This window comes from Drosophila persimilis, unplaced genomic scaffold (genome assembly GCF_003286085.1).
Source record: "Drosophila persimilis strain 14011-0111.01,24,50 unplaced genomic scaffold, DperRS2 tig00000000-arrow-pilon, whole genome shotgun sequence".
NCBI classification, from domain to species: domain Eukaryota; kingdom Metazoa; phylum Arthropoda; class Insecta; order Diptera; family Drosophilidae; genus Drosophila; species Drosophila persimilis.
Window position 1 is genome coordinate 27,400,534 of NW_020825288.1, and position 24,380 is coordinate 27,424,913.

Sequence of the window (24,380 nt, forward strand, 5' to 3'; positions counted from 1 at the left end):
CCTTTGTATATCCTACAATTTTTGCGTAAAAAAGAGTTTTAGCGAAAAAGGTCTACCAAAAAAAAACTTATGAGAAATATCGTCCCTATTGTTTTTTGTAAAAACATAACGATACTTTTGTGCGATACACATAACGCCAGGGCGCGAAAATCGATACAAGAAAATGCTTTGAACACCAAATTGATTAATCATTATATTGTATTTATTGTAGCACTGTTCTCAGCCTGCGTAATCTCGAGCAGATGAATGGTGTGTCCGCCCATAAACTCCAGCACATCCACGCCTGACTCCTTACCAATGTCGTCCATGTTGATGGGTAGCGCCTGCAGCTTCCACTTTTTTAGCAGGGCCTCGATGGACCAGTCGGCGCTTCGCTCCTGGTAGGTGAATATGAACTTGGCCCCGCAGTTCCGCTCCAGCAGAAACGCAACCGACACGATAATGTCCTCAAAGACGCTGGGATCGTAGAAGCAATCGGCTGCTATGATGAGGTCCAGCGGTGGCAAACGGAATACAGAATTCAATAGCAGGCCCCAGCTGAGGCCCACCACATCGATGTCCACGCCGGGCTGCAGTTGATTGGCCAGACAGGATTTGCGGATATGCGCCAGAGATTTGGGCAGAATGCAGTTGTCGGTGAGCACCACCTGGGCGTTGCACTTGGCGGCCAGTATGCCCGGCAGAGCAGTGCCGCTGCCCAGCTCCAGAATCCTCTTTCCGGCCAGTGTCTGTCGCCGTTCCCACAGGAAATGGGCCAAGACCGGTGCACAGGGCCATGTGTAGAAGGAATAAGCGCCTTGGAGCAGCTGCAATAGCACGAGCAAGCCACTCAATGGGCAAGGCCTTCAGAGCTGGAGTTTAATTATACGCACCTCGGGGATTTTGATCTCCAGACGCTCGGCGGCGTGGCTGCTGGTGAAAACGAATTTCCGTATATGCTCGGCAGTAGCTGTGGCTGCCACAATGTCGTTGTCATCGCTGCCGCTCTTCATGTGGAAACGCATTTTAACACAAGCATGCGGATGGGGGTGACGGGTATTCTTCTTTTTTTGTATTGTTAATTGCAATTTTTCAGTTTTTGTTTACAACCTGTTTGATTCGAGATGGTGTATTAAAAGCGATAGACATATCGATGACTCTGGTTCAAGGAGTACCGTGGCACAAACAATTTCACACAATTACAATTTCAGTAACAATCAAATGGATAATGAGGAGATTTTGGGAGAAATCCAGATTGGTAGAACCTTAAAATTTAACTTTCAAGTGATAAACAGGAGGTCTGTAATTTATTAAAATAATAGAATTCACGTATTTGTGATTGTGAGTAATTTTGAAAAATAACCTGTTACTTGTCACAGTTTTATCCCTGAATTCGCTCATCTCTAACGAATCGTTTGCGGCTATTTGTATTGGGACGAATTTCAGTTGGAGCTGGAAAAGCAATTAAATTAAAATGAGGTCGTGGGACAACTGGCAACTGAAAGGAAAACTGGGCCAGGGCGGCTTTGGCGAGGTTCTGCACTGGCTGAATAGTAACACGGGCCAACAAATAGGTAAGATTTTCAGATACCCAACAGTTGCGCACTACACTTTCTATATATGGATATGTTTTTTGCGCATGTGTGAGTGAAAACAGTCTGATTCCTGGAATTTCAATGATTCAAGCTGATAGCGCTCGTCTTGCTGTGTTATCAAAGTTCCGTTTGACGTCCACCTAACTTCCTAGAGGATGCTACGTGCGCGGCTGAGACTGAGTCATGTCGAATGCGTCTCGGAGATAAAAGCTATTCATTTGTTTATTTTCTGCAGCCACAAAACATATCAAGGACGTGAGTTCGCTGGGGGCCGATCAGCAAGTCAAGTTGAAAGAGCGATGGATGAAGGAGTTGGAGTGGACGCGATCGATACAGAAACTCACAAACATCGTTGCTGGCGTTTGCTTAAAGAATGAGGATGCCTCCTTCGTGGCCTATCTGAATAAAAATCACATCTGCCAATTGCCCGTGATCATCCTGGAGTACTGCAACGGCGGAGATGTGCGCCAGCTTCTGCAGAGGCCCGAAAATGCTAACGGACTGGCGGAGTTCGAGGTGCGGCAGATACTGAGGGACTTGGCGCAAGCCCTGCAGTTTCTGCATTCCGAGTGCAAGGTGTGCCATCGCGACCTCAAGCCCGACAACATTGTGATACACCGCCAGAAGGATGGATTAAAGACATACAAGCTCACGGATTTTGGTTTAGCACGCGGTGCCCCCGACCAGACGATACTGCAGAGTATGGTGGGCACACGGCACTACTTTGCTCCCGAGGTGGTGGATACGGGCATGTACAACACTGCGGTGGACTATTGGTCGCTCGGTATCATTGCCTATGAGCTGGCGACCGGAGAGGTGCCGTTCATACCCCACCAGACGCCCAGGAACATACTAGTAAATCTGCTAAAGAAGACGCCAGACTGCATTGCCATTACGGAGGATCCGCAGGATGCTAATCGCTTTCTGTTCCAAACAGAATTGCCAAATGAGCACCATCTGACAGAGCCATGGGCCAAAGAGTTCACCATGTGGCTCCGCCTGGCCCTCGACACCGACTACAAGCGACGCGGCCAATTGGCATCTGATGAAGTACATTCGGGTTTCGTTCCGCTCGTCTTCTCCACACTCGACAGTCTCCTTCAGATACGCGTGCTCACCATTTTCGCTGTGAACTGCTTTAAGCGTCTGGAGTACGTCGTCACGAAGGACATGACAATGCAGGACTTGAAAGCTTTGATTTGTCAAGACACAAACATAGCCAAAGACGATGTATACTTTGTCCTGCCTACCTATCATCCGCACGAGACGATCAAGCCAACCACCAAGCCCCTGGATCTCTATGTCGAGAAGTGGAGCGACACCAGCAGAGAGACGCGCAAATCGACCGAAATACCCCCACCCTCTGTGATGTTGTTCGTCTTCCAGGCCACGGAAAACTGTGTCTATGACGTCTGCAAACCGAGGGTCTCAAAGCTGATTTTGATCTGCAACGTGAGCAGCTTCCAAACGGACAAGCCCTGGCTGCTGAAGCGCCTTGCGCTGGACATGCACTACATGCTCATGCAGCAACAGAAGGACTTGGAAATGTTCCTCACGGGCTTCCGTGAACTGGCCCTGCTGGTGGAGCATGAGATTGTCACCAACCAGTTCATTGCGGCCATTAACGATGCAATACTCACCACTTCGGATACATATAAAATGCTCCAGAAACTGCGCACAGCGGCTGTCGAAGAGAAAAAGTTTTCTATTCAGGTATCGAGATAGATAGAAGAATCCTCTAGAGTGCTTGAATAATGATTTCGATTTTAGGTAAATGACAACGACTGGAAGCTGCTTGTAAACACTTACCAGGAGACGAACGCCAGTGCCATACACATCAAGGAGCGTTTCGAATCTGTTTTGAGCGGTACCCGCGAAATTCTGAAGACCACCAGTCGGCTTTTAAATCGATATGTAGAAAGCGATGTGTTTGGTTTGTAAGTGCGATTTCACACAGTCAAAACATGATTACTGATCATTAAAGATCTCTCCTTAGGGCTGCCTTTGAACGTGATTCTTTGGGTGGAATATCCCTCGCACACTTCCGCAAAGCTGTCAAGCTGTTTATCACGACTAGTTCAGATGAGGAGAAACTGGTAAAGACCGAGTCCAAGCCTTGTGATAAGCTGAATTTGCTATTCATCAAGACCAAGGGGGCTATGAGGACAGCCATGATGAAATTCAGCGAAATCAAAGAGCAGATCTTTCAATTGCATTTAAAGATGTTGTCCACCGCTGCATCGGCATCTATCGGCATCTCCGGCCCATCTTCAATGCTGCTGCTGAACGAATCCATGGGTCGACTGACAATGGCCAACTCAATGGGCGACAGCTCGGATTTTGATTCTCTAACAACGAACAATGTTATCGACAAGGCAGCCCGTCTCATTGAGATGTGAGTGCAATCACTTTCCTTTGACACTTTCTCTTGTTAGAGTTCTCTTTTTATTTCTTTCAGGCTTAGAACTGACATGGAAATCGATTCGTTATAGTTTCTCTCGCTCAGGATTTGCCAGAAGATATTTAATCAAAAGCATCGCACGATGCCACACACTTGTTTTTAGTTAAAATTTGATAGATTTTTATAGTTTTTTTATTTTAGTATTTAATATGAAACTTTGAAGTGCATCGCATTTGTAGTTTTTGAATATATGTTTATTTTTTATTAATTCTTTGTTTGTATATTGCACCAAAAACGAAACATGACAAATGTTAATTCGTTCTCCTTTTGATATTAAGTGATGCTCGTTGTACTCCCAATGGAAATAAATGTAGTGTCGAACTGAAAGTGAAAAAATCACTTGGTTTTTGTTCGTAACCCGAAGCCTTCGTTTGGCTACTGCCTACTAGCAGCTGTTCTGCTATTAGGCACTTTAAAATCTGGCTATATAAATCGGGAAAATTGGGTGCAAAATGAGTGTTCTTTAGTGTTCCTTCTCAGAACTTAATGACAGCCAAGCTGCCTGCACAATTACTTTGCATATAACAAAACAAAATATTTATATAGTAGGTATATATCACAAGCGAAGGTGCAAGCCAGGTGGAAAGGGGGAACCAGCTTGGCTTTGAGAATTGTTAAAACTGCTGAGGATTGCAATGTCACGAGAAAACTGCTGCAGAAGCTAATGCGTCAGCCAGACCCCAGACAAATTCGGCTATAAAAGCCATGCGAACAGCCATTAAAGCCAACACTCGCCACACAACCACCAGTGAAGAAAGAGGCCAAACTGGAGGTGTAGAACAAGGAAAACACGCCACAAAATGGATCACAAATGGATAGCGAAGACGTGGCTGGTGCTGGGGCTGCTCCTGTTGGCAGTGGCACTGCAGGCGGAACGAACAGAGGCCAAGCCGCAGGGGAAGAGTCGCCTGCGTGAGTGAAAATGCAAACACGAATCTGTTTTTGGGACAGAGAATCACACCTTCACTTCTCTTCATAAAGCATCCTTCCTTACGGTTTGCTATCGAGATTCGCCAACGCTGAATGAATGCGCGAGGAAGTCTTTCAAGTCAATAAAGCCCCGACTGATGGACGGCATACCGGAAATGTATATCCCGCAAATGGAGCCACTGATAGTGCCCGAGGTGAAGATGGACCAGGATTCGGGGGCCATTTATCTGCACTCTGTGTACAAGAACGTCAAGATCTCGGGCATCTCCAAGCACACGCTGAACGACCTGCGGATCGAGCCCAGCAAACTGAAGTTTATCGTCTCCATGACATTCCCAGAGCTGCTCATGGAGGCGGAGTACAGCATTAAGGTCGGTAGAGAGGGAATGAATCCATAACTAAGTTGATATCTGATTCGTTAATCCTCAATTCAAGGGCAAAATCATGATGATGCCGCTGCTGGGGGATGGCCACTGCAAGGTGAATTTGAGTAAGTGGGAAGACTCTGTTCTCGGTGTTGGATATTCACGATTGATTCCACTTTCCAGCGAACATCACCATGCAGACGGAGCTGTTCGGACAGGAGTACCAGAAGAATGGGGCCACCCACTTGAAGATAATCGACGTGAAGGTTGAGTACAGTCTCTCGAATGTGCACATGCAGCTAGACAATCTCTTCAATGGGGACGAGGCTCTGGGCAAGCGGATGAACGATTTTCTCAACGAGAACTGGAAATCCCTGGCCGAGGAGGTGCGACCGCTGATGACCAAGGCGCTGGTGGATATCCTGCGCGCCTCTGTCGATAAGATGTTCGCGGAATACAGCTACGACGAGCTGATGCCCAAGAAGAACAACTGATCTTAGATCGTAGACATCTAGATATATATCCTAGCTAATGATTTAATCGTAGTGCAAAAGTTAACCTAGAGATAAAACACACAGTTAAATGCGAAATAAATTATCATAATAATACAGGTGCACGACAGACAGAATGTGGATGCCACGCCACTGCTAGACCAGCCACAGCTTGGTGGGCATCTTCGAGAAGACATTGTTCCACAGGCCATGGAAGATGTCGGCCAGCCCCAGCTCCAGATCTGGCCGCAGTTCGGCTATCACCTCGTTGCCGTTTTGATTCAAGAACGTGTTGATCGAGGCCGCCAGGATATCATTCCCGTTGAACAGATTCTTTAGATGGATTCGCATGGCCCCCACCTCGAAGCTGACCTTCATCTCGTCAATGTGGATGATCTCATCTCCCGTCCGGGTCTCATTCCTAAGCGAGATCCTCGTGTAGACTGTGGTGTGCACGTTCTTCAAGGCCATTGCCACATCCCCATTGCCAATCAGCGGGAGAAGCAGAATGTTTCCCTTCAGATTGTACTTGGCCCGTATCCGCAGACGCGGCAGCACCAGTTCAAAGCTCAGCAGACGTCGCTCCAGATCCAAACTAAACGAGAAAGGAACCTTCATTAATATCTCCTTTCTGAGCCACTAATTCCCCTTACCTGGCTCTTCGCACTGTCGCATTGGAGGGGCCGCGTATAACCAGGTTCTGGAATCCGCCGGACAGCACTAGATTCCCACTGCCCTTCGACACGGACACTTGATCGATGTTTAGCGGCTCGAAGCTTTTAACACCGATCTCTGGTATGCCAGCGGCCAGCGCTGGGAAGCATCCTTCGAATAGCTGACGGAAGCACTTGTCCTCATTGGGATTGGAACGCTTGCAGGTCTTAAGCCAGGCGGCTGAAACATATATGAAGATTGTTGTAGAGAGAGGATCTTTGAATCACTTCCCTATCGGGATGGTGGGTACTCACGTCTCTCCTGCAGCGGTGGCTTATCGTTCACAATCTCTCGCGTATAGGCGCCGCAGGAGCCTGGCCTCACATAAACCGCAGCGATAATGCACAAACTGATTGCCAATTTCCAGTTTGTTAAAGCCAACATGTTTAAGCAGTCAACAAAGTAAATCCTTGGATGGAAGTGCGAAAGATATTCAAACTATGATCTGCGATCCGCACACCCAACCGTTTCCGTTGCTGGCTGGAGACCAAGTGCTGGGACCATCGCGGAGAAATGTTGGACGAAAACCAAACCATTGACAATAGTTGGTGTTGGTTTTTTTTTGTGTTTTGTTTATGGCCAGTTTTTTCGTACACTCGTGGTATGAATTCCGCAATTTGGTATCTGCCGGTGTCCGCTGTCCACTTTCCAGATGACCAGCGATTCATCGCCCAAGGGGGAAAAATAATGTCGTAAAATAAAAAGAGTAGAGGTTGACATGCGCTACAATCATTAGGTGGAGGAATTTTGCTTAACATTTAAAACGAAACATTTTACAAAATAAGTATGTACCAAAAATCTACCGAATTATTTTCCATTTTTGGAGAATCTCTTTCTACCAATTGTAGTGCTTTATCCAGTTCCCTCTGGCCGTATCGGTTATTTGCTTTAATAATATTTGGATTTTTATTTTGTTTTGAATTTTACTTTCGTTTAACGCCACCCGATTCCATTCCAACTTGTTTGCCTTTGCGTTTCGTTGCGCCACAGCGTCCCCCTGGCCTGCTTCGGGGCAAGCTCCAGCTCCCCTTGGAAGAGTTGTTCACCTGTTGACTACTTCTGGTATTACGCAGACCGCCACTGCTGCTGCTGCTGGTTGCCACTGCATGTTGCCTTTTGCTTCATTGTCATGGGTGTTGTCCGGTTTTCATTTCATTTTCTTTGGCTTTTGAGTTTTTGTGCTCCAATGCCTCTGGCCGCCGGCCAGTGGTCGCCACAGCGGTGCGGTTGTCGCGTGCACCTTGGTTGCAAGTTTTTTTTTGGCTTTCGTTACGCAGTCGCCTTAATTACCGTTGCTCTCCCCCCAAGAGTTGGTTGCGTGACTTCTGCTTTAGTGGTGTGGGAGAGGCGTCAAGGAGTAGAGGATCCCAGGATTGATAGACAATAGACGGGAAGTTCTTTCTTTTAAAATCGATCAAGTTTTCCAATCGACCTGCATTGCAGTGCCATTTATCGTTCATAAAAAGTACATAAATATGCAAAGTTGAGCTTGAATGATTATGTGACTAATAACCACCTTTCCATTTAACGTGTGGCTGTTTCAATGTTGCATGTTGGGTTCCCTGCTTCTCCACATTTCTTTCTTAATAGAGAGTCGCGTGCGGAAATGTGGCAACAGTCGCAGCCTCTGTGGATTGCGTTACCTCAAATTGTAGTTGTTTCCCCGACGAAAGACAGGCCCATCAAAAATTAAATCAGGCAGAAACTGAACTGCTGTACAGGCCCCCAAAACTGTCCGGAATCGCACGTTGGCATCGGTAAACGAACGAGTTTAATCCAGTATTCATTCGCTTCATTTTCCTTCCAGCTTTGATTCGGTTTATTTTCGTGTTGATTCCCGTTTTATTGGCGTTTATTTTCACACTTCACTGGCAGGCGCATTCACCGATTCCAGTCCACAGATGTTGTTGTACCTCCAGCCTCATGGCAGAGGGTTGGGCCTCAACGTTATGCAGCCGACTTTTTTCCCCTCTTTCCCCTTTTTTTGCAAAGCCACAACATTCCACTAAATAACCGCAATCCGGCCCTGGTCACGTTCATTCCCTGGCAAAAGTTCAAAAGCTCTACTCGCACCATTTCAGTTGTTAATTTATTATGTTACTCACGCATCGAGTATTATCGGTTTACATTTTAATGTTTCTTTGGCTACTGACACCAGTTGACATTGACCGAATAACCCATCCATCAACATGCGTTGTGAAAGGGTCTTTAGTCGGTCAAGAAATTTTGGCTATATTAGCCATTTGTTTCAATTGCGGTTTGAAATTGATTGCCTTAAGTCGATAATTCTATCGATTATCGAATTGTGTCATTTGAGACTTCATCTACATACGTACTACAGGTCCATGTAGCAGCCACCCCCCCAAAAGATAATTTAAACTTCAATGACTGATTTGTTTTTAGAATTTTCAATTGCAATCCAGTTGCAGATAAAGATCCAAAGGGATATATCCAAATATATACCAATATATTTTGTGTGGAAGCAGCATCACTGACTTTAAATGTAAAATTTATTTTACATGAACTCCCTCAAAAGTATTCAGTAAATTTTGTTGCTCTTGTAGTTCCTAATTTAGACACATAGCGCCACTGTGATGAAATTACCATGTCACGACTTGTCCGGATCCGATTAAGTCAATGAGCAAAAAGAGCTTGAATATCCGACTTAACATTGAGTGGCAAGTCCAAAAGGGACACATTTTGAATACAGTTTTATTACGAATAGATTGTTAAATGGATAATCATAATAATAATACTATTCTAGTAATTACGCCTACTGCCAAATGGTCTATGGGTCTATGAGGGGAGTGTGGGCCGTGCTGGTAACACAAGGAATAGGAATAGTTAGGGATATTTAAGCTAGTGGAACCATACGATAATCATTAAAATAAGAAGCTAAAACAAATCGAATACACCACAATAATATCTGTACACACACATTATCGTATTATAGCTCTATAGCGTTGATATAGATGCAGATTTGTACAACAAGACTTGCTATTAATGTAGTTATTTACAGGGCACATGGGGGTAACTAATCTTAGGCTAAGAATGGGAGGACTAACGTCTAAAGTCTTTTCAATGCGATTCCAACGAGAACTTTCTCTGGTGCGGGTGCTGCTGGAGAGGGGGACACGGATGGGTGGTGGGGGATGGGAGATCACAGAGCCACAAGGGATGGCCCTTAGGAGGTGGCCATCAGCTTGGCCGCCTGGATGACATTGTGCTGATGGTGATATCCGGCCAACTCGCTGGCCGCTCCCCCCGCCATGGCGGCGGTCGAGGCTGCTCCGCCCAGCGCTCCGAAGGAACCCCCAAAGTAGCAGTTGTTCACGTAATCGTAGTTGGTGGCTGTCGCCTCCGTCTTCACGCCATACGCGGCGGCCGCTGCAGCCGCATGCAGGTGATGATGGGCCGCAGCTGCCACATGGTGGCCATGGGAGCTCCCCAAATGGTGATGGTGCTGGTAGTGGGGCGAGGGCGTGCCATTGCTCAACGATGGCGTCTCGACGCTGTGCGAGGTGTATGCCGAGGCGCCAGATCCTGCCCCTGCCGCACTGCTGCCGGGCGTGTACAGCTGGGAGCCAGTGGCTCCATGGATCTGCCTGGCACTCAGCTGCGACTGCGCCGTCGGAGTGCTCATCCCGTGGCCGTGCTGCTGATGTTGCGCCTGCTGCTGCGCCTGCGACGCGGCCTGTCCGTAGTGGGGGAAGCACTGCTGATGCGCCTGCTGTTGCTGCTGATGGGCGGCCTGCTGATGTTGCTGTTGCTGCTGCTGCTGCTGGACATGATGTTGCCCCATGAGGCCGGCGCTGCTGCTGCTGCTCTTCAGATCCGTGTGCAGCTTGCTGAGGCTGTGACTGTGACGCTCCAGACTAAGCGAAGGCTTGATATCTGTAGGGATGCAAATTGAATGTTGTTTGTTTAGTGGATCACTTCTCTACATTCGCAGGTTTAAGGACCACTTACCGTGCTCTTCCTTGCACTCCTTAATGGACTCCAGGACCGCACCCGCGCCAGCTCCCGCTCCTGTGCCTCCCGCCGAACCGCTGCCTGTTTTCTTGGGCTTGCGCTTCCGCGTCTGGATGCCATCCTTGCGCATGGCTAGCGGCCGGTTGACGCCATGCAGCTTGTAGTAGAGGCCGCAGGCATTGCAGACGGGCTCCCCGTCGTTGTTGCGCCGCCAGAGGGTGGTGGTGCGGGTGCCGCAGTTGGTGCAGCAGAGCCCCAGGCGCCGCGTGGCCGTCTGTGAGGGAAGGTGATCGTTTAGTCTCGCATAACCGGAGAAGATCAGGGGCGGGCTACTCACTGCACTCACCAGGCGCTTGCTGGGCTTGATTAGGGGTCGGTTCATGCCGTTCATTTTGTGGTACAGCCCGCAGGCGTTGCACAGATAGTGCCCCGTGCCGTCCCGTCGCCACAGCGGCGTCGAGATCGCTCCACAATTGACGCACTCGCGTCCCTCGCCAAACTGAAAGTCCATGGCGCTCTCGTAGGGCGAGGATCGCTGGAATCCCGTCGGATCGTAGGCACTGCGCCAGGAACCCATCATCACGGCCGCATTCTGGGTGTAGAACTGTGCCGGCAGTTGCGCATGCGCCGATCCGAAGCTGTCCGTGGTCCAGGCATTCTGCGCTGCAGCCGCGCTCCCGAAATGGGCCGCCACATGGTTGTACTGGCGATTGGAGGGCACGTAGACGGGTGCATTGACGGCCTGCTGGTGGTGGTAGCCGGAGACACCCACCCCTACTCCAGCGCTGGCTGCACTTCCGGCCAGATCCGTGTAGGCCGCCACGGCACTGCTGTGGTACATCTTGACGCTGGGCGCAACCTGCGGCGGTACGTTCTGATGTTCGCCGCTGAACTGCGGATAGTCGCGTGTCGACTGCTGATCCGATGTGGACTGGAAAGAGTCAGCGGAAGAAGATACTAAATTAGTTGGGATCTTAAGGTGTGAAGGTAACTGCATCTCCCCAGCTCCCATCCCAATCCCATTTCCATCTTTCTCTCTTTGCTGCCATTGGACACTCTCTCTTTGGGCAACTCCCCTTTGGCTCTGGCAGCCATTTTGGTCTCCTTCTTCATCTGCTCTTCATCCCTCTCCTGCCACTGCCCCTGCCACAAAACCCTGCCTCAAGCTGTGATCGGAACTCGTTTTTTCCAACAGACTGCGCCCTTTTCGGCTGCCAACTCCATTTAATGGCGCTCTCTGCATCGCTCTCTGCTTGTGTATCTGTATCTTTGCATTGCTATGTGTGTGTGTGCGAGTGTGTGCATCTGTATCTCAGCACTCATCTGATGCGTGGGCTTTGGGGGAACTGAGAGGCAGCAGAAAGAAGGTGGTGTGGTGTGGGCTGTAGAGCCATGGCCATAAAGTGTTATTTACGGGTAGCCTGCACTCATATTGGATATACATATGTATATGGGCATTTCGAGGATTCGTTATACGATTAAAAGCAGAAGAGATAGAAGAAAAAATGGAAAGCAAATTGGAAAGGATAATAATAATAATTTCTATAACAAAAAATGACTCTAAAAATATCTTTCTTTAATATTCAAGATAGCTGAATAGCTGAATCCTCGCCATACTCAGAAACTTATTCAACATTTAAATTTGCATCTTCACTTCTTTCCTTTTTGGTTCCACAGCGAAAAATTTTCATTGTTTACTCAACATTTTTGCACCAAATGAATGAGAAAAGTCTTCAAGTGCCCGCTGGTTTTTCCCGCACAAAATTGAGTTTTTTTTTGTATCTTTACAAAAGTTCAACAGCCAACAACAGCTGAAACGATCAACGAAATCTGTGCCTCACATCGGATTCAATTAAGGCGCCAATTGCATATTTTATTTATGCGGATATATTTGGAATATTTTTTCAAATTGCCTTTACAGCCGAAACAAATCGAACAGCAACAAAAATAAGAGAGGGGGAACACCATTTGACGTCTTTATCTTATCCCACAAATTTAATGCGATGATGTATGAAATTTTTAATTTTTCTCCATGGCTGTGGCGATGAAGCGCCCCCCGGTCTCTGGGGAAGATGCAAATAAATTTCTGTTGCAAGCAGATGGCTGTTAAAGGGGTGGTAGGCAGGCAAGAGAGGGTTCATTGAATGATATTATATTTACTAAATGGTATATTCTACAAAAATTCCCCTAATTTGTAGAAAAATCTTCAAAAATGTTTTGCGAAGAATCAAAGTGCCGTCGGTAGATTAGTTTAGATGAAAGTCATCTGTCTTTAAAACAATTCCAAAATCAAAGAAAAGCTTATATAAAATATTTACATATATCAAATAAACATCTTTAGAAAACGTATAAAATAAACTCCAAATGAGTTTTGGCACACCAGCATCCAAAAAATGCATAAGTAAATTATTAAATTTATAACGAATTTATACGTGTTTTAAAGTACTTTTTAATATTCCCAAATGAGAAAGTGAGAATATAAATAAAATCGCAAATAAAATATGATTTTTTGCCGCAAGAATTACCATAAAATCGAAGTTAAATATTCTTGCCAAAGCGGCCCTAAAAATGCTCCTTAAATGCCTGATTGATTGAGTGTAAGATGACGTATGAGCAATAATATTTAAGACCCCAACCAACACGCACATGTCCAAACATGTTAATCGGAAGAGAGAGAGAGAGAGAGAGAGAGAGATTGAGAGTGAGAGAAGATTGAAGATCAATTGCAGCCATAACATGCCATACCAATGCAATTCTTCAAATTCCAGCAGAGCATCAGAGGGAGAGGAAGAAGGAGAGCGGAGATCGGAGATCGGAGAGAGATCGAAGAAGAACAACCTCCAAACTATCAAAGAGTTGACCACGCGTGCATAATGATGTCGCTCCCCTTAGAAGATCATTCGATCAAAGAGAGCGCCGAGCACAAGAGAGCGCGAAGATCAAAGAAGGCGGCGACGGCGACGGCGACCACACGAAAAATTGTCAACAAGATGCAGTTGGTGGCAGGGAGGCACGAAAAGGTGGAGAGCAGAGCAGGAGATCCATGCAGATCATGGAGACGATCCTCGCTTGGAAGTGGTTGAGAAGGCGCTTGGGTTTGGGCGCTTATTAAAATGCGATCAGCAAAAGGCACAAAGCCGAACAAAAAAAATCCACAAAAACAAAAGGAAAGACCGATCCGATCCGATCCGATCGAAAGAAATCCCCAAGCGAAGGCGAGGAATTAAAATAAACAGCAATAAAAAAACAATTTCACAAAAAAAAAGAAGGAGAGCCGAGAGTGATCAAGGGATCAGCCGTGAGTAGGAGTAGGAGATGGCAGAGATCTGAGGACACGGCGATGAGTAGAACGTTAATAATTTGTCACCGCAAATGAAGGAATAAAAACAAACAGAGAAAACCACTTGAGAGGATCTCGGACAACAAAGCAGAAAGCAAGGGCGGGCAGTAGGATGCAGGAGGTGGGGGGAGGGTACAAGTGGAGGAGAGCCCTGAAGATGAGCGGCGCTTTGAGTGGTTTGGTTCTGTCTTTCTTTTCTTGTTCTCTTTTCTCTGCTTTTGCCATCCCAGATCTGGATGGCGCTCTGTCCGTCAAGTGGCGGATCCTGTTTTCCCATAGACTGGAAACTGCACTCCACTCGAGTGTCTCTCCACTCCACTTGATTCACTCACCGATCTCTAGGCCACGATCGTTGCTTTCTCTCACTCTTTCTCCGGCTCTAACGGATGCTTGTTTTAGTCTTTGATTTTGTTTTACTTTAAGCGTTAGCTGTAGTTGCCATCGATTCAAGTTTGCCGCCGCCGCCGACTGTCAAGAGGCATCTAATAAGCCCACAACCTGTGGCGGGAAACCACTATGATTTAGATTATTAAATTATAACCAACAAGAGATGGCAAGAGATTCCACTCCAACCGTGTACTAATGAGATAACTAATTACTTGGTTGGTCTTTGAACAGATGAAGAGGATGAAAGTGTCAACGATGATGATGATCCCATCAAATGGATAGTCCGTTACTGGTTTATCTTTCTTTTACCAAACAATCCATCGATTAACCTTCATTAATGTCGATCTTTTATAATAGAAACTCAAGAAATCTAGTTATCTAGTTAATGATACTTTAAGTGGTTCCCAATATAGAAGAATTGCCATCACATTTATTGACCTTCCTCACCTATGGGTAGCTCCTTTAGCAATCCCCACTTAAATCACATGTTCAACGGTATATTTACAAGCATAATTAATCGATAAAACATAGTTCATCGATAAGAATGTGAGGGGTAAAACTTACATCGCCATCACTCAGCAAGATGCCCATGATTTATGGCCGAATAATTCGCGTTTCGCGGCGTCTCGTTTTAGAATGATTTATGCGGCTTGCACGCGCACCACTCTCGAGGCTGAAGCCGATTCGGATATGGTATACGATATACAACGTTTATTCGATGTTGATGGGTTATGGGAAATGTAAATAAATGTATCACAAATGCATTCAAATTAATTGCAACAAATTCAGAAATGTTTTACGGCACATTTACACGACGGAACGGAGCGGCTTATTATTTATATGGCATTTTATGGGGTCTTGTTGTAAGACATTTGATTAATGTGGTTTATAAGGTAATAAAATTTCGGTTTTAATCCATTTACGAGCACTTAACCGATTTTCCCTCTCTCTGTGTCTCTGTTGTGGGGGAGTTTTATTGTTCGGCAGAGCACACAGCGACAGCGAACCGACTTCCTTGAGGCGGACAAACAAACTAAAAAACGCCACACAAAGTAAACAAAAACTTAATCCCAAATTTCCAGATCCAGTTCCCGACGTCAGCGCTGACGGAGGCAGAGACAGCGGCAGAGACTGCTACAGCGACAGCGACAGCGACTGTGTGTGCCACGCAAAATCGGAAAAGAAGTCAACGGCAACGGCAACAACATAAAAAGTCAATTTCATCAATGGGCCTCCCTCTCCCTCTCGCCCTCCTCTGTCCCTGTCTCTGTCTCTGTCCCTCGGTCTTCCCCTTCGAGTGTCACTTTGCAGGCGTCGCCTTCACACACAGCCACCACAGAAAAGAGACAGCCACATAGAGAGGGAAAGAGAGAGACATGCACTGCTGACAGGTAAAAATTTGTAGGTGCAACGGTGTAGCAGCAGCAGCGGCAGCGGCAGCAGAAGTACCCGAAAAATTAGTCAATTTCATGTAAGACTCTGAAAAATGATGTACCCTCTTCCTCTCTTGAGCACTTGAGCACTTGAGCACTTGAGTACAGGTCCCGTCCGCACTTGAGAGCCCCGACGAACGGTAGGCACTCTCCACACTGGCCTAAGCCCTCTAATCCGCTTTTCCCGATTCACGATTCACGATTCTAGATCCTCGACAGAAACTGAAACCCAAGGAGCAGTGGAAGCCGAAGCGAGATTGTGGGCATCGCCGGGACCGGCCCATTGTCAGCAGCTCATTAAATCGATGGGCGTGTGTGTCTCCAGGAAAGGAAATGAAAGGATCGCAGGATCACAATTAATTGATTGCTTGGTGGAAGGAGTAGTGGTATATTGAATGTGTTTGTGTGTTTATATAGCTCTTAATGGAAGGCGATTAATCCAAGATGACTCAAACTGCAACTAGGAAAGGGCATGACACATAATTCAGTGGAAATAGTGGCAATGGGGTTCAGTATTCTTGGAGAAAAATGTCCTTCACAGGTAATTGGGGTAAATGATGTAAGATATAAACCCTATTATTGTTAATTTTGTGTCACTTAAGAAAGAATATTAGCTATATGGCATAGATATATCCCTTCTACAGCCAACTAATGTAGGGGCCTTCTTTGAAGAGTTACTTCTAAGATATGAGCATATTGAAAACTGTAGAAAACATACAAACGATTCCAATCTAGAATAGAGGAAGTGTATAAATATTGGAACTGAAGATCTATAAAAGATTCGTATTAGAAAGGGGCTTCAAGTCTCATAGCACATACAACTCTATAATCCATTCTTTACTTTAAGATCTATCTCCAGAAACTTCTTACCTAAACGAACCTCTCAACTCCAGAATCGATCTATTCCGGGTAGTCCACAGCTCGACCACAAATCACGCCCCGGCCAAAAACAGTCCCCAGCCAAGAGGCATCATTAATCAAGCAATTTGCCTTAGTTTCGGCCAATCAACCAAAACAAAAAAAAGGTTCTCTCTTGAGAAGAGGACGACAAATTCGCTCCATTAAAATGCAAAGCAAAAGTGGGGAAAAAAACGAGAAGAACAAAGGCAGGAAAGTCAGTCAGAAAGTCAGAAATCCAGAGCCAGAGTCAGAGCCAGAGGTGAGGTACAAAAGATGTCAAAACAGAAACCGCAAGGCGCGTCAGAGGTATGGTACGGATCGGATTGGAGAGCCAGGGACAGATCGGGGTTCGGGGTTCGTTCGGGGGCAGACATGCGCATATTTCAATCCGCGCTGACACATCCTGCTGCGCTAATGGACCTTAATTTGTGAACAGCTTTATATATCATGCGCCAGACCGTTAATGTGATCATCCACACGATCTGCGCTCTGCTCTGCTCTGCTCTGGGCCGAAGCCCCGAAACCGCTTCGAAGGTGGGAGATAAAGTTTTATGGAGCTTATCGCGGAATAAAATGGAATGGAATGGAACCGCAAAGAACTTGCACTGGCACTGGCACGCGCTTTCCAGGAAAAATGGAAAAACTGCCATGCCAGGGAAATGTCATCTCTTCAAGAGAGTGAGAGGGAGTGCCAGAGTCCCACAGTGCCAGAGTGAGAGCAGTTCTCATGCACATATTGAGCCACTGATAACGAGCAGACAAATGATAATTGCTCTGGCTCCACTCTAATCCTTTGCTGCCCAAAAATACGAACCCCTCTCAATGGAGAAATGTCGCCCGAATTTTCAAAGTGGCGTCACCGCTGCCATCCACTTGAAAGAGTGTCCCCTCCGTCCCCGTCTCCTGGCTTTCCTTCTCTAGGCCCCTAAGCCCGTTGAAGTCTTACTCGGATGCATTGCATCTCGATGATCACAATTTCCATTGATCGTCATCGGGCTCTGGCCTCTCTCTCTTCCTCTCTGTTTCGATATCTCGCTCTCGCACTCGGCAAAGATGAAAGCAATCTTTATTGGTTTTTGTAGTGATTTTAAGTGGATTTGTGGTTCGATTCTTAATGCCGAAGTGCGCCAGGCAGCCCCCATCCCCATTTCCAGCCGCGGTCCAACCTCAGCCTCTGGTTCACCTTCTGGTGGTTGGATCTCTGCGGTTATATCGTTTTTATTCAAATTTGTATGTTTATTTCTTTCTTTATGCGTAATTATGAGAATCTTTCAGCTGTCGTCTCTGCCAGACGAAGACATACATGGTCCCTCGTCTCTCGTATCGACTCTCACTCTCTTGAGGGTTGAGTGTTTTAGGCCGTTTGAGGCTTGTAATTATGGACTTTGGTTCATCTTTAATGTCGCAAATGCATCTAGTCGGAGCAGAGGATAGATGGGTTGGGTTGGGTTCTTCGATGACATTTCGATCAATTGGTTTTGGGATGGAAAAAGGGAGAACAAAGTTCTTAAAAGTTTTTTCGAGAGGATGGTTCTTTGTGTTTCCGTCTAGTTATATTGGGATTTAAAACAAGGGAGTGTTTTTAATATTTTCATAGTTGAACTGCAAATAATGGCAGACAGTAGTGTTGAGAGCATTCGGTAACCCTCTCTAAATAATGCCCTATATCCATAAATATCAAAGGTGGCTTTCCCTTCTTCGAGCTTCAATACGAATATCGCTGAAGTGGCCTTAAAGTTCCTATGGGAATAACACTATATCTCCACAAATTGTTTTCGTTGTTTTTTCTGTAACGATCTACATGTCTTATCGCATTGCCATTAGTGGGTTCTTCCCCACAGCAATTACTCATGCGACAATACGCTTACTGGTGCCCCTGCCGTGCCACAGCCTTTCCTTTCATTTGCTTTCCTTTCCCCAAAAGCCACTTGACAAAAAGCAAACTGAAGTGCGACGGAAGGCTACTTACAAATTCCTCGACAACAGAACGAGGAACAGAACTCTGCAGCATTTGAATAATGCCAACAGCAGCAGATAAGCCGAACTACCCCTCAGGCCCCGTTTCGATGATTGTTCCAATCGCTGATTTTTGAGTGGAAAACACACTGTCGGGTCGGTGGGACACAGAACAGTGTCAGTCTATAAACATCGTTTTGGATAGAGGCGCTCCGCTTATCAGAGACTGCCTTTGGCAGGGGCAAAGACTTTGCTGATGGCGGAAATGGTGACTTATTGCAATAGTTGTGCTCCCATTGTTGTTGCTACGCTGATAGCGATAATGTTTTTTTTTTTTGTTTATAATTAATTACTAAACCGATAGGCGGTTTGTTTATCTGTGCCGTTTTTATGCTGGCTTTGGGGGCAGACACATGGGCACTCTGTGCCCATTGGGGCGTGTGAACAAACGAAAGACTTAAGCAACGAACTCGATTCGGCTGTGGCTGTGTGTCCTTTGCGGCATAGATGGCGTCTAAATTAAGCCACGGAGACCTGTGTTTGATCTCCGCCGATACGACAGAGAGGGCAGGGTCTCTTTCTTGGTGTGTCTGTCTCCTTCCCTCTCTCTGACGGTGACAAGTTTTCGGCACGCGGGCAGACAAATTCCATGGCTGGCTCTGTGGCAAGGGAATGTGCTGCCCCGATCTGTCCCTGCCCCAAAGCTTTTAAGTGTCTTGGCGTCGGTGCGGCTTATGTCTTCTCTTCTCTTCTGTCCTCCGCCGCCGCCCCACTCTTCCAGTGACATTTACATTTGTGAGATCAGAGAGACAGCGAGAGAGAGACAGAATTAATTGCTGTGGAAAAATCAAGATTCGTTCGTGAAGACTGTGAAAAGATGTCGCCTAATTTTTCCTAGTCTTTAATTAATTAATTATGGCCACAAAAATGTGTGGCCAAGAGCCAGGGGGATCGGGGGCGATATGGGAGATTTCGAAAGTTTCTTTTACGATTCCCTGGCGCCGCCGGCGGGATTTTAAGCCTGAGAAACAATGAGATAAAGTTCGTAACTGCACCCGGAATCACGTATCAAAAGCAGTCTCGAATCAGACATCATAACAGAAATTATAGTCGAAGATTTATCACTGGGGGCGAATGCTGGATGGTGGACGGGACCCCAGCTTCCTCTAAGCCCCGGCGATAAGTCCAGAGATTACGCCTCCTCCGCGAAGGTTCCACATGCCACGGAGCTCTGATTCCGATATCGCCATGAATAAGGCAAGCTTATCGAGCCGGACTTTACACATATCTCTGTCTTTCTCTCTCTCCCTCTCTCTGTATTCAGGGCAACAATTATATGCAATCGCGGTTGCTGGCAGGAATTTTATCAGCGCAATGGGTAAACAATATAGCGGATAGGGATTGCTGTTCGAGATTGACGTAGATCGTATTCCAAGGGAACAAAGAATGTAAATATAATGGGGAATGAGAGTTAATGCTATATACATATATTTTATTGGGAAAACAAAGAACTATCTTCGATAGCTTATGAACTGTTCTTTTTGGTTCCTGAATTCTGAGGCAACAAAATCTAGAAATCTAAAGTACGAGTATTGCCTCATTCCCAAAGCAGCTATAACCCTCGCAGCAAGCCACTCAGACTCCTGACGCCATGTCCTGTGCTACCGAGAACTGGACCCAGTACCTCTGTAACCTCTGTAACCTCCTGTCTGTTGGACCTCTGACATGCAATTAGAGCCCGTCTCGCAACGCACGGCAGGACTTCCAGCCTTGGGTCAATGGGTCGCTCTTTGCTTCGGGCCCTGTCCTGCCCTGTCCTGGTACTTCCTATTGGGCCATGTTTCAGTTTCTGTTTCTGGCCCCGTTGACCTGCTTAAAGTGCATATGCACATATATCATTTTCAGTTAGTGCTTCGTTCTGCTTCTGCCCTCGGCGACACTTTCCTTTCCACTTGCGTGCGTTGCATTTTCAGAGAGCTACTACCTGAATGAATATGGCTTGGACTTGACTTGGCTACGGGTTCGTATTGGGTTCTAGTGCAGTTTTGTGTGTAGGTTATAGCCAGCCTCGAAAGCGAGTGTTAAAATTGCATAATTAGCTTGGGTTTTTGTAGCTTGTTTCTATTTTCAGTCAACTGTGTCTGGGGGGGTTGCCACAGCAGAGTTGCCAGGCTATGGCGGGGAGAGAAAAGAAGGTTTAACATTTGGGAATATGACAAGCTCGAAGGGTATATTAAGTTTGTTTCTGACTTTCTTAAATCAGTTGTCAGTGGTCTCCTCTGCTCCACTCTTCTTTAAGTAGTTCGAAAAAAAAGCAGAGCCTTGGCCCTTGCCGCAGCCCTCAACGCTCCCACTCGTTTATCCACACAAAAGTTATCCTAAGGGCTCTATTTCTGGACTTTAGAAAAGAAAAGAAAAGCCTTGCCTTTCTTCCTCTAAATTAATTTCTTGTGAGGGACCTTTACTCTGCCGTCTGCTAAACGATTTTGGTTGAGATTTATGATGCAATTGTCCCAAAAACCTGCTCTCTTGGCCCAAAAGCCAAGAACCATTTAACTAGTTTTGTTCTGGCCTTCTGGCTGATGTTTGAAGCCAATTTTCAGTTTTATTGCTTTGCGGGTCTCATAAAATGTGTCATAAATTAAAAGGCGCTTGGGCACGCACACAAATCCGTAATACAGAGAAGGTATTCCTATATATACCCTATACACATACTAGTTGTGGAAATATAGGTATCATGTAACCTGCAACCTGTGCCACTGGTCACACGCAGCGCCTTTGTGTCACGGCCAGGACCTCTCCGTTTGGCCTTCTTTTACGGGCCCTAGGGACGCGTCTATACACTTTTCCAGCTAATGATTTTATGACACTTTTTGCAATATTTACAGCACTCGACGAGACTCTCATGTCATGTTGTGTCATTGTAGCCTCTGTTCCGAGGCTCCATGGGAGGTTATTCTCCTACCACACGGCCTGTCTGGGCCATCCATTGAGCCCAGTTGTTGTCCTGTTAGTGGTGGCGCCAGCAGTTAATTGCTCGAACAGAATATGGCCAGGATAAACGCCCGAGTCTAGGAGTGAAAGTGTAACAAAGGGTTGGACGAGGATAATAGCGTTTGTCAAGGCTAAGCGATTGATAAACTGATAGAAAGGGGTGCTCAGAAGTAGTCAAGGACAGAAATATGTCTTGTCGTATGTCTTCCACTAATTCCACTAACAAACCAATGAAGGAAAAGTCTTCTAGTCTCCATTTGTTGAAGCTCTCACTCGGCGTGTCAGCCTGCTTACACCTTGCCTCTAATTTATGTGCATGGGCAAAGAGTCTGGAGAGCTAGAACCATGTCCAGAGCGGGGCACAGACCCTAATGAATAGTCAAACGCATGGCATTACATATAGTAATGTTAATGTTAATTTTAATGACTTGTGTTTGGTGTCTTTGCTGCGGTGCTCGAGTCTTTTGTTGAGGGTTGAAAGCGCGCAGATCGGCATCGAGATCGAGATCGGGATCGGGGGTTCCGCAATTTATGTATCTACAATGCAATTGTGCGAATAATTATGCCAACTACTGTGTGGAGTGTTTGTCGAGTGTGGAGTGTTGACTGTTGATAAAAGCATGAAAGCATTCCATTCCTGTTTTCCCAATGTTTTCCGCTGCTTTTCAGCTGCTGGCTGCTGTCTGCTGGCTGCTGGCGGTTGTTCTCATCAATTACTCCAATGGCTGAAAGATTTTTGACACAAAAACAAAACTGCGCTCATGTCAACTGCCAATGGACTGCCAGGTTCATATCAAGCCATACATATATATATGTATAGATGGATTCGTATCTGCCCCTCCGCAATGACCCCTCCATCCCCAGTCTCTGACAGCTCAAAAGTTGCTCAGAAATTTATGGATTTTTCTTGCAATATTTTATGGCATTTTATGCCTGGAATACAAGCCCCGGGAACGCATAAATTACAATTCAATTAACTTATGGCAACAATACAACAATAATACAAAGCCATAAAAGATCGCTGTACCGCTGCCCCACAGCCCCACCGCCCCACCGCGCCACCGCCTAATGGCATAATCGAGAATGATTTAGTTGCCAAAATTTATGGGCCCCTTCAACCTCTCTGTGTGCACGGCTTCTGTTGTGCTCCGTGTGTTTCGTGCTGCCACTTGCCACTTGCCACTGCATGTTGTGCCACAAAAGAACTGCGATCTAATCTAATCATGGTGTGCCCCCGATATCACATTTCAAACGGGTTCCCGCTCCCTCTGTGGTAGATCTGTATCTGTATCTATCTATCTCAATCTAGCGTTTACATGCCCAACATTAGTCCCATGCTAATTTCATTGTTGATCCATAAAGATTGTGTTCTGACTGATCGCGGGATTAGCTAATTGATACCAGGAAACATATTGTTAGTGTCTAAATCTTAAATTGTGATTGTTTGCGATTATCGAATGGCATCTAATGAGTGTTTCTAATGATTGTAACTAGAGTTGGGGAACCAGTTCCGAAATGGAGGTGATAGGAGTGGTAGGAGGATATTTCAAGGGGTAACTACTAGAATCAAATTGAATCATATATAGTCCCCTTTCGAGTCAAATATACACACCTTTATAGGTGGAAACGTATTAAGATGAGAGTTAAGATGAGATTTTGCATGAGGATAACGATATCTTGATTACAGAATAACATATCCCTATTTATTTGCATTTTTTAGTTTTAATAGCATACAGAACTGATAATTTCAGGGCTATCAGACCATAGAATGGTTCTATATTACACCTTATGAAAGATCCATGCCGATGCAAGTCAATGGAGACTCTAGTTCTGATAGCAAGTAGTGGGTTTCTATGGAAAATTATGTGGGTAAAGATACATATTTCTTCTGGTTCATAAATAAACGAAATAAGAGGGTTGTACATCCATCATTATGAACCATTCAAACCCCCATTTTGTATCATTAAACCTAATAAAATCCGCGTCGAAATAAAAACAAAGATAAATACTTTTTAATACAGATTTCAACTTACTCGACTGTGGGCTGATTCGGATTCCCTTTGCCTGCCTCCCAGAGTGTCGTCGCTCTGCCTCGACCAATTGCTTTTGTGTCTGTTGTCTGATGTGTTGTTTGATGTATGCAAATGAAGATTCGTATGCCAATTGGCAGTTTGGGGGGGACTTAATGGCCTGTTTGCCTGTGCTGTGCAAACTGCCTGTAAAGCCAAACGTTTTGTGCTCTTTGTGGTTTGATTTGATTTTGAATGGGCTAAATGCCAGTCTGCTGGATGCCACAAATCACACGCAATTCACAAATTCAGATACATTTGCATAATGTTGGCAAAAAATGAAACATAGATACACAAAACACACACTCACACGCGACAGACAAAGGCTTACAGCCGATAGCCAATGGAATTTATTCGAGTTTTGCTCACTGAAGGAATCACGCGACGCGTGTTGGTTTTTTTTCGGTTGCTAATTAATCACAAGGCGGCTATTAAAATAGTTAGTTTACCAGTTACCAGTTTTTTGTGGACCAGAGATACTTTTGGTACGGATTGGCTTGCCTTTTGGCGACGGCAAATTCACGTTTCAGCTTTTTCCATTCGCTGCTGCGTTTCGCGTTTCGCGCATAAACCGATCCGAATCCAACTGAAGGCAAAGGAATATCCGATGCCGACACGGACTCACTCCTTGTTGTTGTGTGTATTCTGATTGGAACACAGATACACCAAACACACACACACACATAGGGCGCATACACAACAAAGATGGAGTGAGCGAGCGAGCGTTTCGTTTTTGGGCTTCCGGTTGGACCTGCACTGAGAGAGCGACTGCTGGCAGGCAGGCTGGCGTTTGT

The 24,380-nt window shown here is 45.9% G+C and overlaps 5 protein-coding genes across 6 annotated transcripts; 2 read left to right on the forward strand and 3 right to left on the reverse strand.

Annotated features, from left to right (window-relative positions):
• Positions 1-176: 176 nt before the first annotated feature.
• Positions 177-1,279, reverse strand: LOC6594218 (methyltransferase-like protein 23). Its single transcript, XM_002019417.2, has 2 exons — positions 873-1,279; positions 177-806 (listed from the first exon to the last, which is right to left on the reverse strand). Exons 1-2 carry the CDS (start codon positions 1,002-1,004, stop codon positions 192-194), a joined length of 747 nt encoding a protein of 248 aa, XP_002019453.1. The 5' UTR covers positions 1,005-1,279; the 3' UTR covers positions 177-191.
• A 64-nt stretch (positions 1,280-1,343) lies between these two features.
• On the forward strand, positions 1,344-4,273 carry LOC6594219 (inhibitor of nuclear factor kappa-B kinase subunit beta). Its single transcript, XM_002019418.2, has 5 exons — positions 1,344-1,553; positions 1,810-3,287; positions 3,345-3,511; positions 3,571-3,969; positions 4,033-4,273. The coding sequence occupies exons 1-5, from the start codon at positions 1,454-1,456 to the stop codon at positions 4,064-4,066; spliced, it is 2,178 nt and encodes a 725-aa protein (XP_002019454.1). The 5' UTR covers positions 1,344-1,453; the 3' UTR covers positions 4,067-4,273.
• Positions 4,274-4,773: 500 nt separating this feature from the next.
• LOC6594220 (protein takeout) lies at positions 4,774-5,938 on the forward strand. The gene is made up of 4 exons (XM_002019419.2): positions 4,774-4,947; positions 5,017-5,336; positions 5,401-5,455; positions 5,514-5,938. The coding sequence occupies exons 1-4, from the start codon at positions 4,836-4,838 to the stop codon at positions 5,822-5,824; spliced, it is 798 nt and encodes a 265-aa protein (XP_002019455.1). The 5' UTR covers positions 4,774-4,835; the 3' UTR covers positions 5,825-5,938.
• A 38-nt stretch (positions 5,939-5,976) lies between these two features.
• On the reverse strand, positions 5,977-7,348 carry LOC6594221 (protein takeout). Its single transcript, XM_002019420.2, has 4 exons — positions 7,328-7,348; positions 6,790-7,258; positions 6,475-6,715; positions 5,977-6,416 (listed from the first exon to the last, which is right to left on the reverse strand). Exons 2-4 carry the CDS (start codon positions 6,917-6,919, stop codon positions 5,978-5,980), a joined length of 810 nt encoding a protein of 269 aa, XP_002019456.1. The 5' UTR covers positions 6,920-7,258; positions 7,328-7,348; the 3' UTR covers position 5,977.
• A 2,152-nt stretch (positions 7,349-9,500) lies between these two features.
• On the reverse strand, positions 9,501-23,817 carry LOC6594222 (GATA-binding factor A). Of its 2 annotated transcripts, none has more exons than XM_026994199.1 (4): positions 23,551-23,817; positions 10,854-11,438; positions 10,505-10,781; positions 9,501-10,429 (listed from the first exon to the last, which is right to left on the reverse strand). In XM_026994199.1, exons 2-4 carry the CDS (start codon positions 11,346-11,348, stop codon positions 9,720-9,722), a joined length of 1,482 nt encoding a protein of 493 aa, XP_026850000.1. In that variant the 5' UTR covers positions 11,349-11,438; positions 23,551-23,817; the 3' UTR covers positions 9,501-9,719. The 2 variants fall into 2 exon arrangements, with proteins under 2 accessions (XP_026850000.1, XP_026849994.1); XM_026994193.1 differs by having other exon boundaries at positions 10,845-11,438.
• Positions 23,818-24,380: the final 563 nt, after the last annotated feature.

Coding starts and splice junctions, on each gene's coding strand:
- LOC6594218 (XM_002019417.2), bottom strand. CDS start 1,004: ATGCGTTTCCACATGAAGAGCGGCAGCGATGACAACGACATTGTGGCA. Junction 807..872: donor TGGAGATCAAAATCCCCGAG/GTGCGTATAATT, acceptor GTGCTATTGCAG/CTGCTCCAAGGCGCTTATTC.
- LOC6594219 (XM_002019418.2), top strand. CDS start 1,454: ATGAGGTCGTGGGACAACTGGCAACTGAAAGGAAAACTGGGCCAGGGC. Junction 1,554..1,809: donor TAACACGGGCCAACAAATAG/GTAAGATTTTCA, acceptor TATTTTCTGCAG/CCACAAAACATATCAAGGAC. Junction 3,970..4,032: donor GCAGCCCGTCTCATTGAGAT/GTGAGTGCAATC, acceptor TATTTCTTTCAG/GCTTAGAACTGACATGGAAA.
- LOC6594220 (XM_002019419.2), top strand. CDS start 4,836: ATGGATCACAAATGGATAGCGAAGACGTGGCTGGTGCTGGGGCTGCTC. Junction 5,337..5,400: donor AGGCGGAGTACAGCATTAAG/GTCGGTAGAGAG, acceptor CCTCAATTCAAG/GGCAAAATCATGATGATGCC. Junction 5,456..5,513: donor CCACTGCAAGGTGAATTTGA/GTAAGTGGGAAG, acceptor TCCACTTTCCAG/CGAACATCACCATGCAGACG.
- LOC6594221 (XM_002019420.2), bottom strand. CDS start 6,919: ATGTTGGCTTTAACAAACTGGAAATTGGCAATCAGTTTGTGCATTATC. Junction 6,716..6,789: donor GCCACCGCTGCAGGAGAGAC/GTGAGTACCCAC, acceptor TATATGTTTCAG/CCGCCTGGCTTAAGACCTGC. Junction 6,417..6,474: donor GCGACAGTGCGAAGAGCCAG/GTAAGGGGAATT, acceptor TTTCTCGTTTAG/TTTGGATCTGGAGCGACGTC.
- LOC6594222 (XM_026994193.1), bottom strand. CDS start 11,348: ATGTACCACAGCAGTGCCGTGGCGGCCTACACGGATCTGGCCGGAAGT. Junction 10,782..10,844: donor GCAAGCGCCTGGTGAGTGCA/GTGAGTAGCCCG, acceptor CTTCCCTCACAG/ACGGCCACGCGGCGCCTGGG. Junction 10,430..10,504: donor GGAGTGCAAGGAAGAGCACG/GTAAGTGGTCCT, acceptor GCATCCCTACAG/ATATCAAGCCTTCGCTTAGT.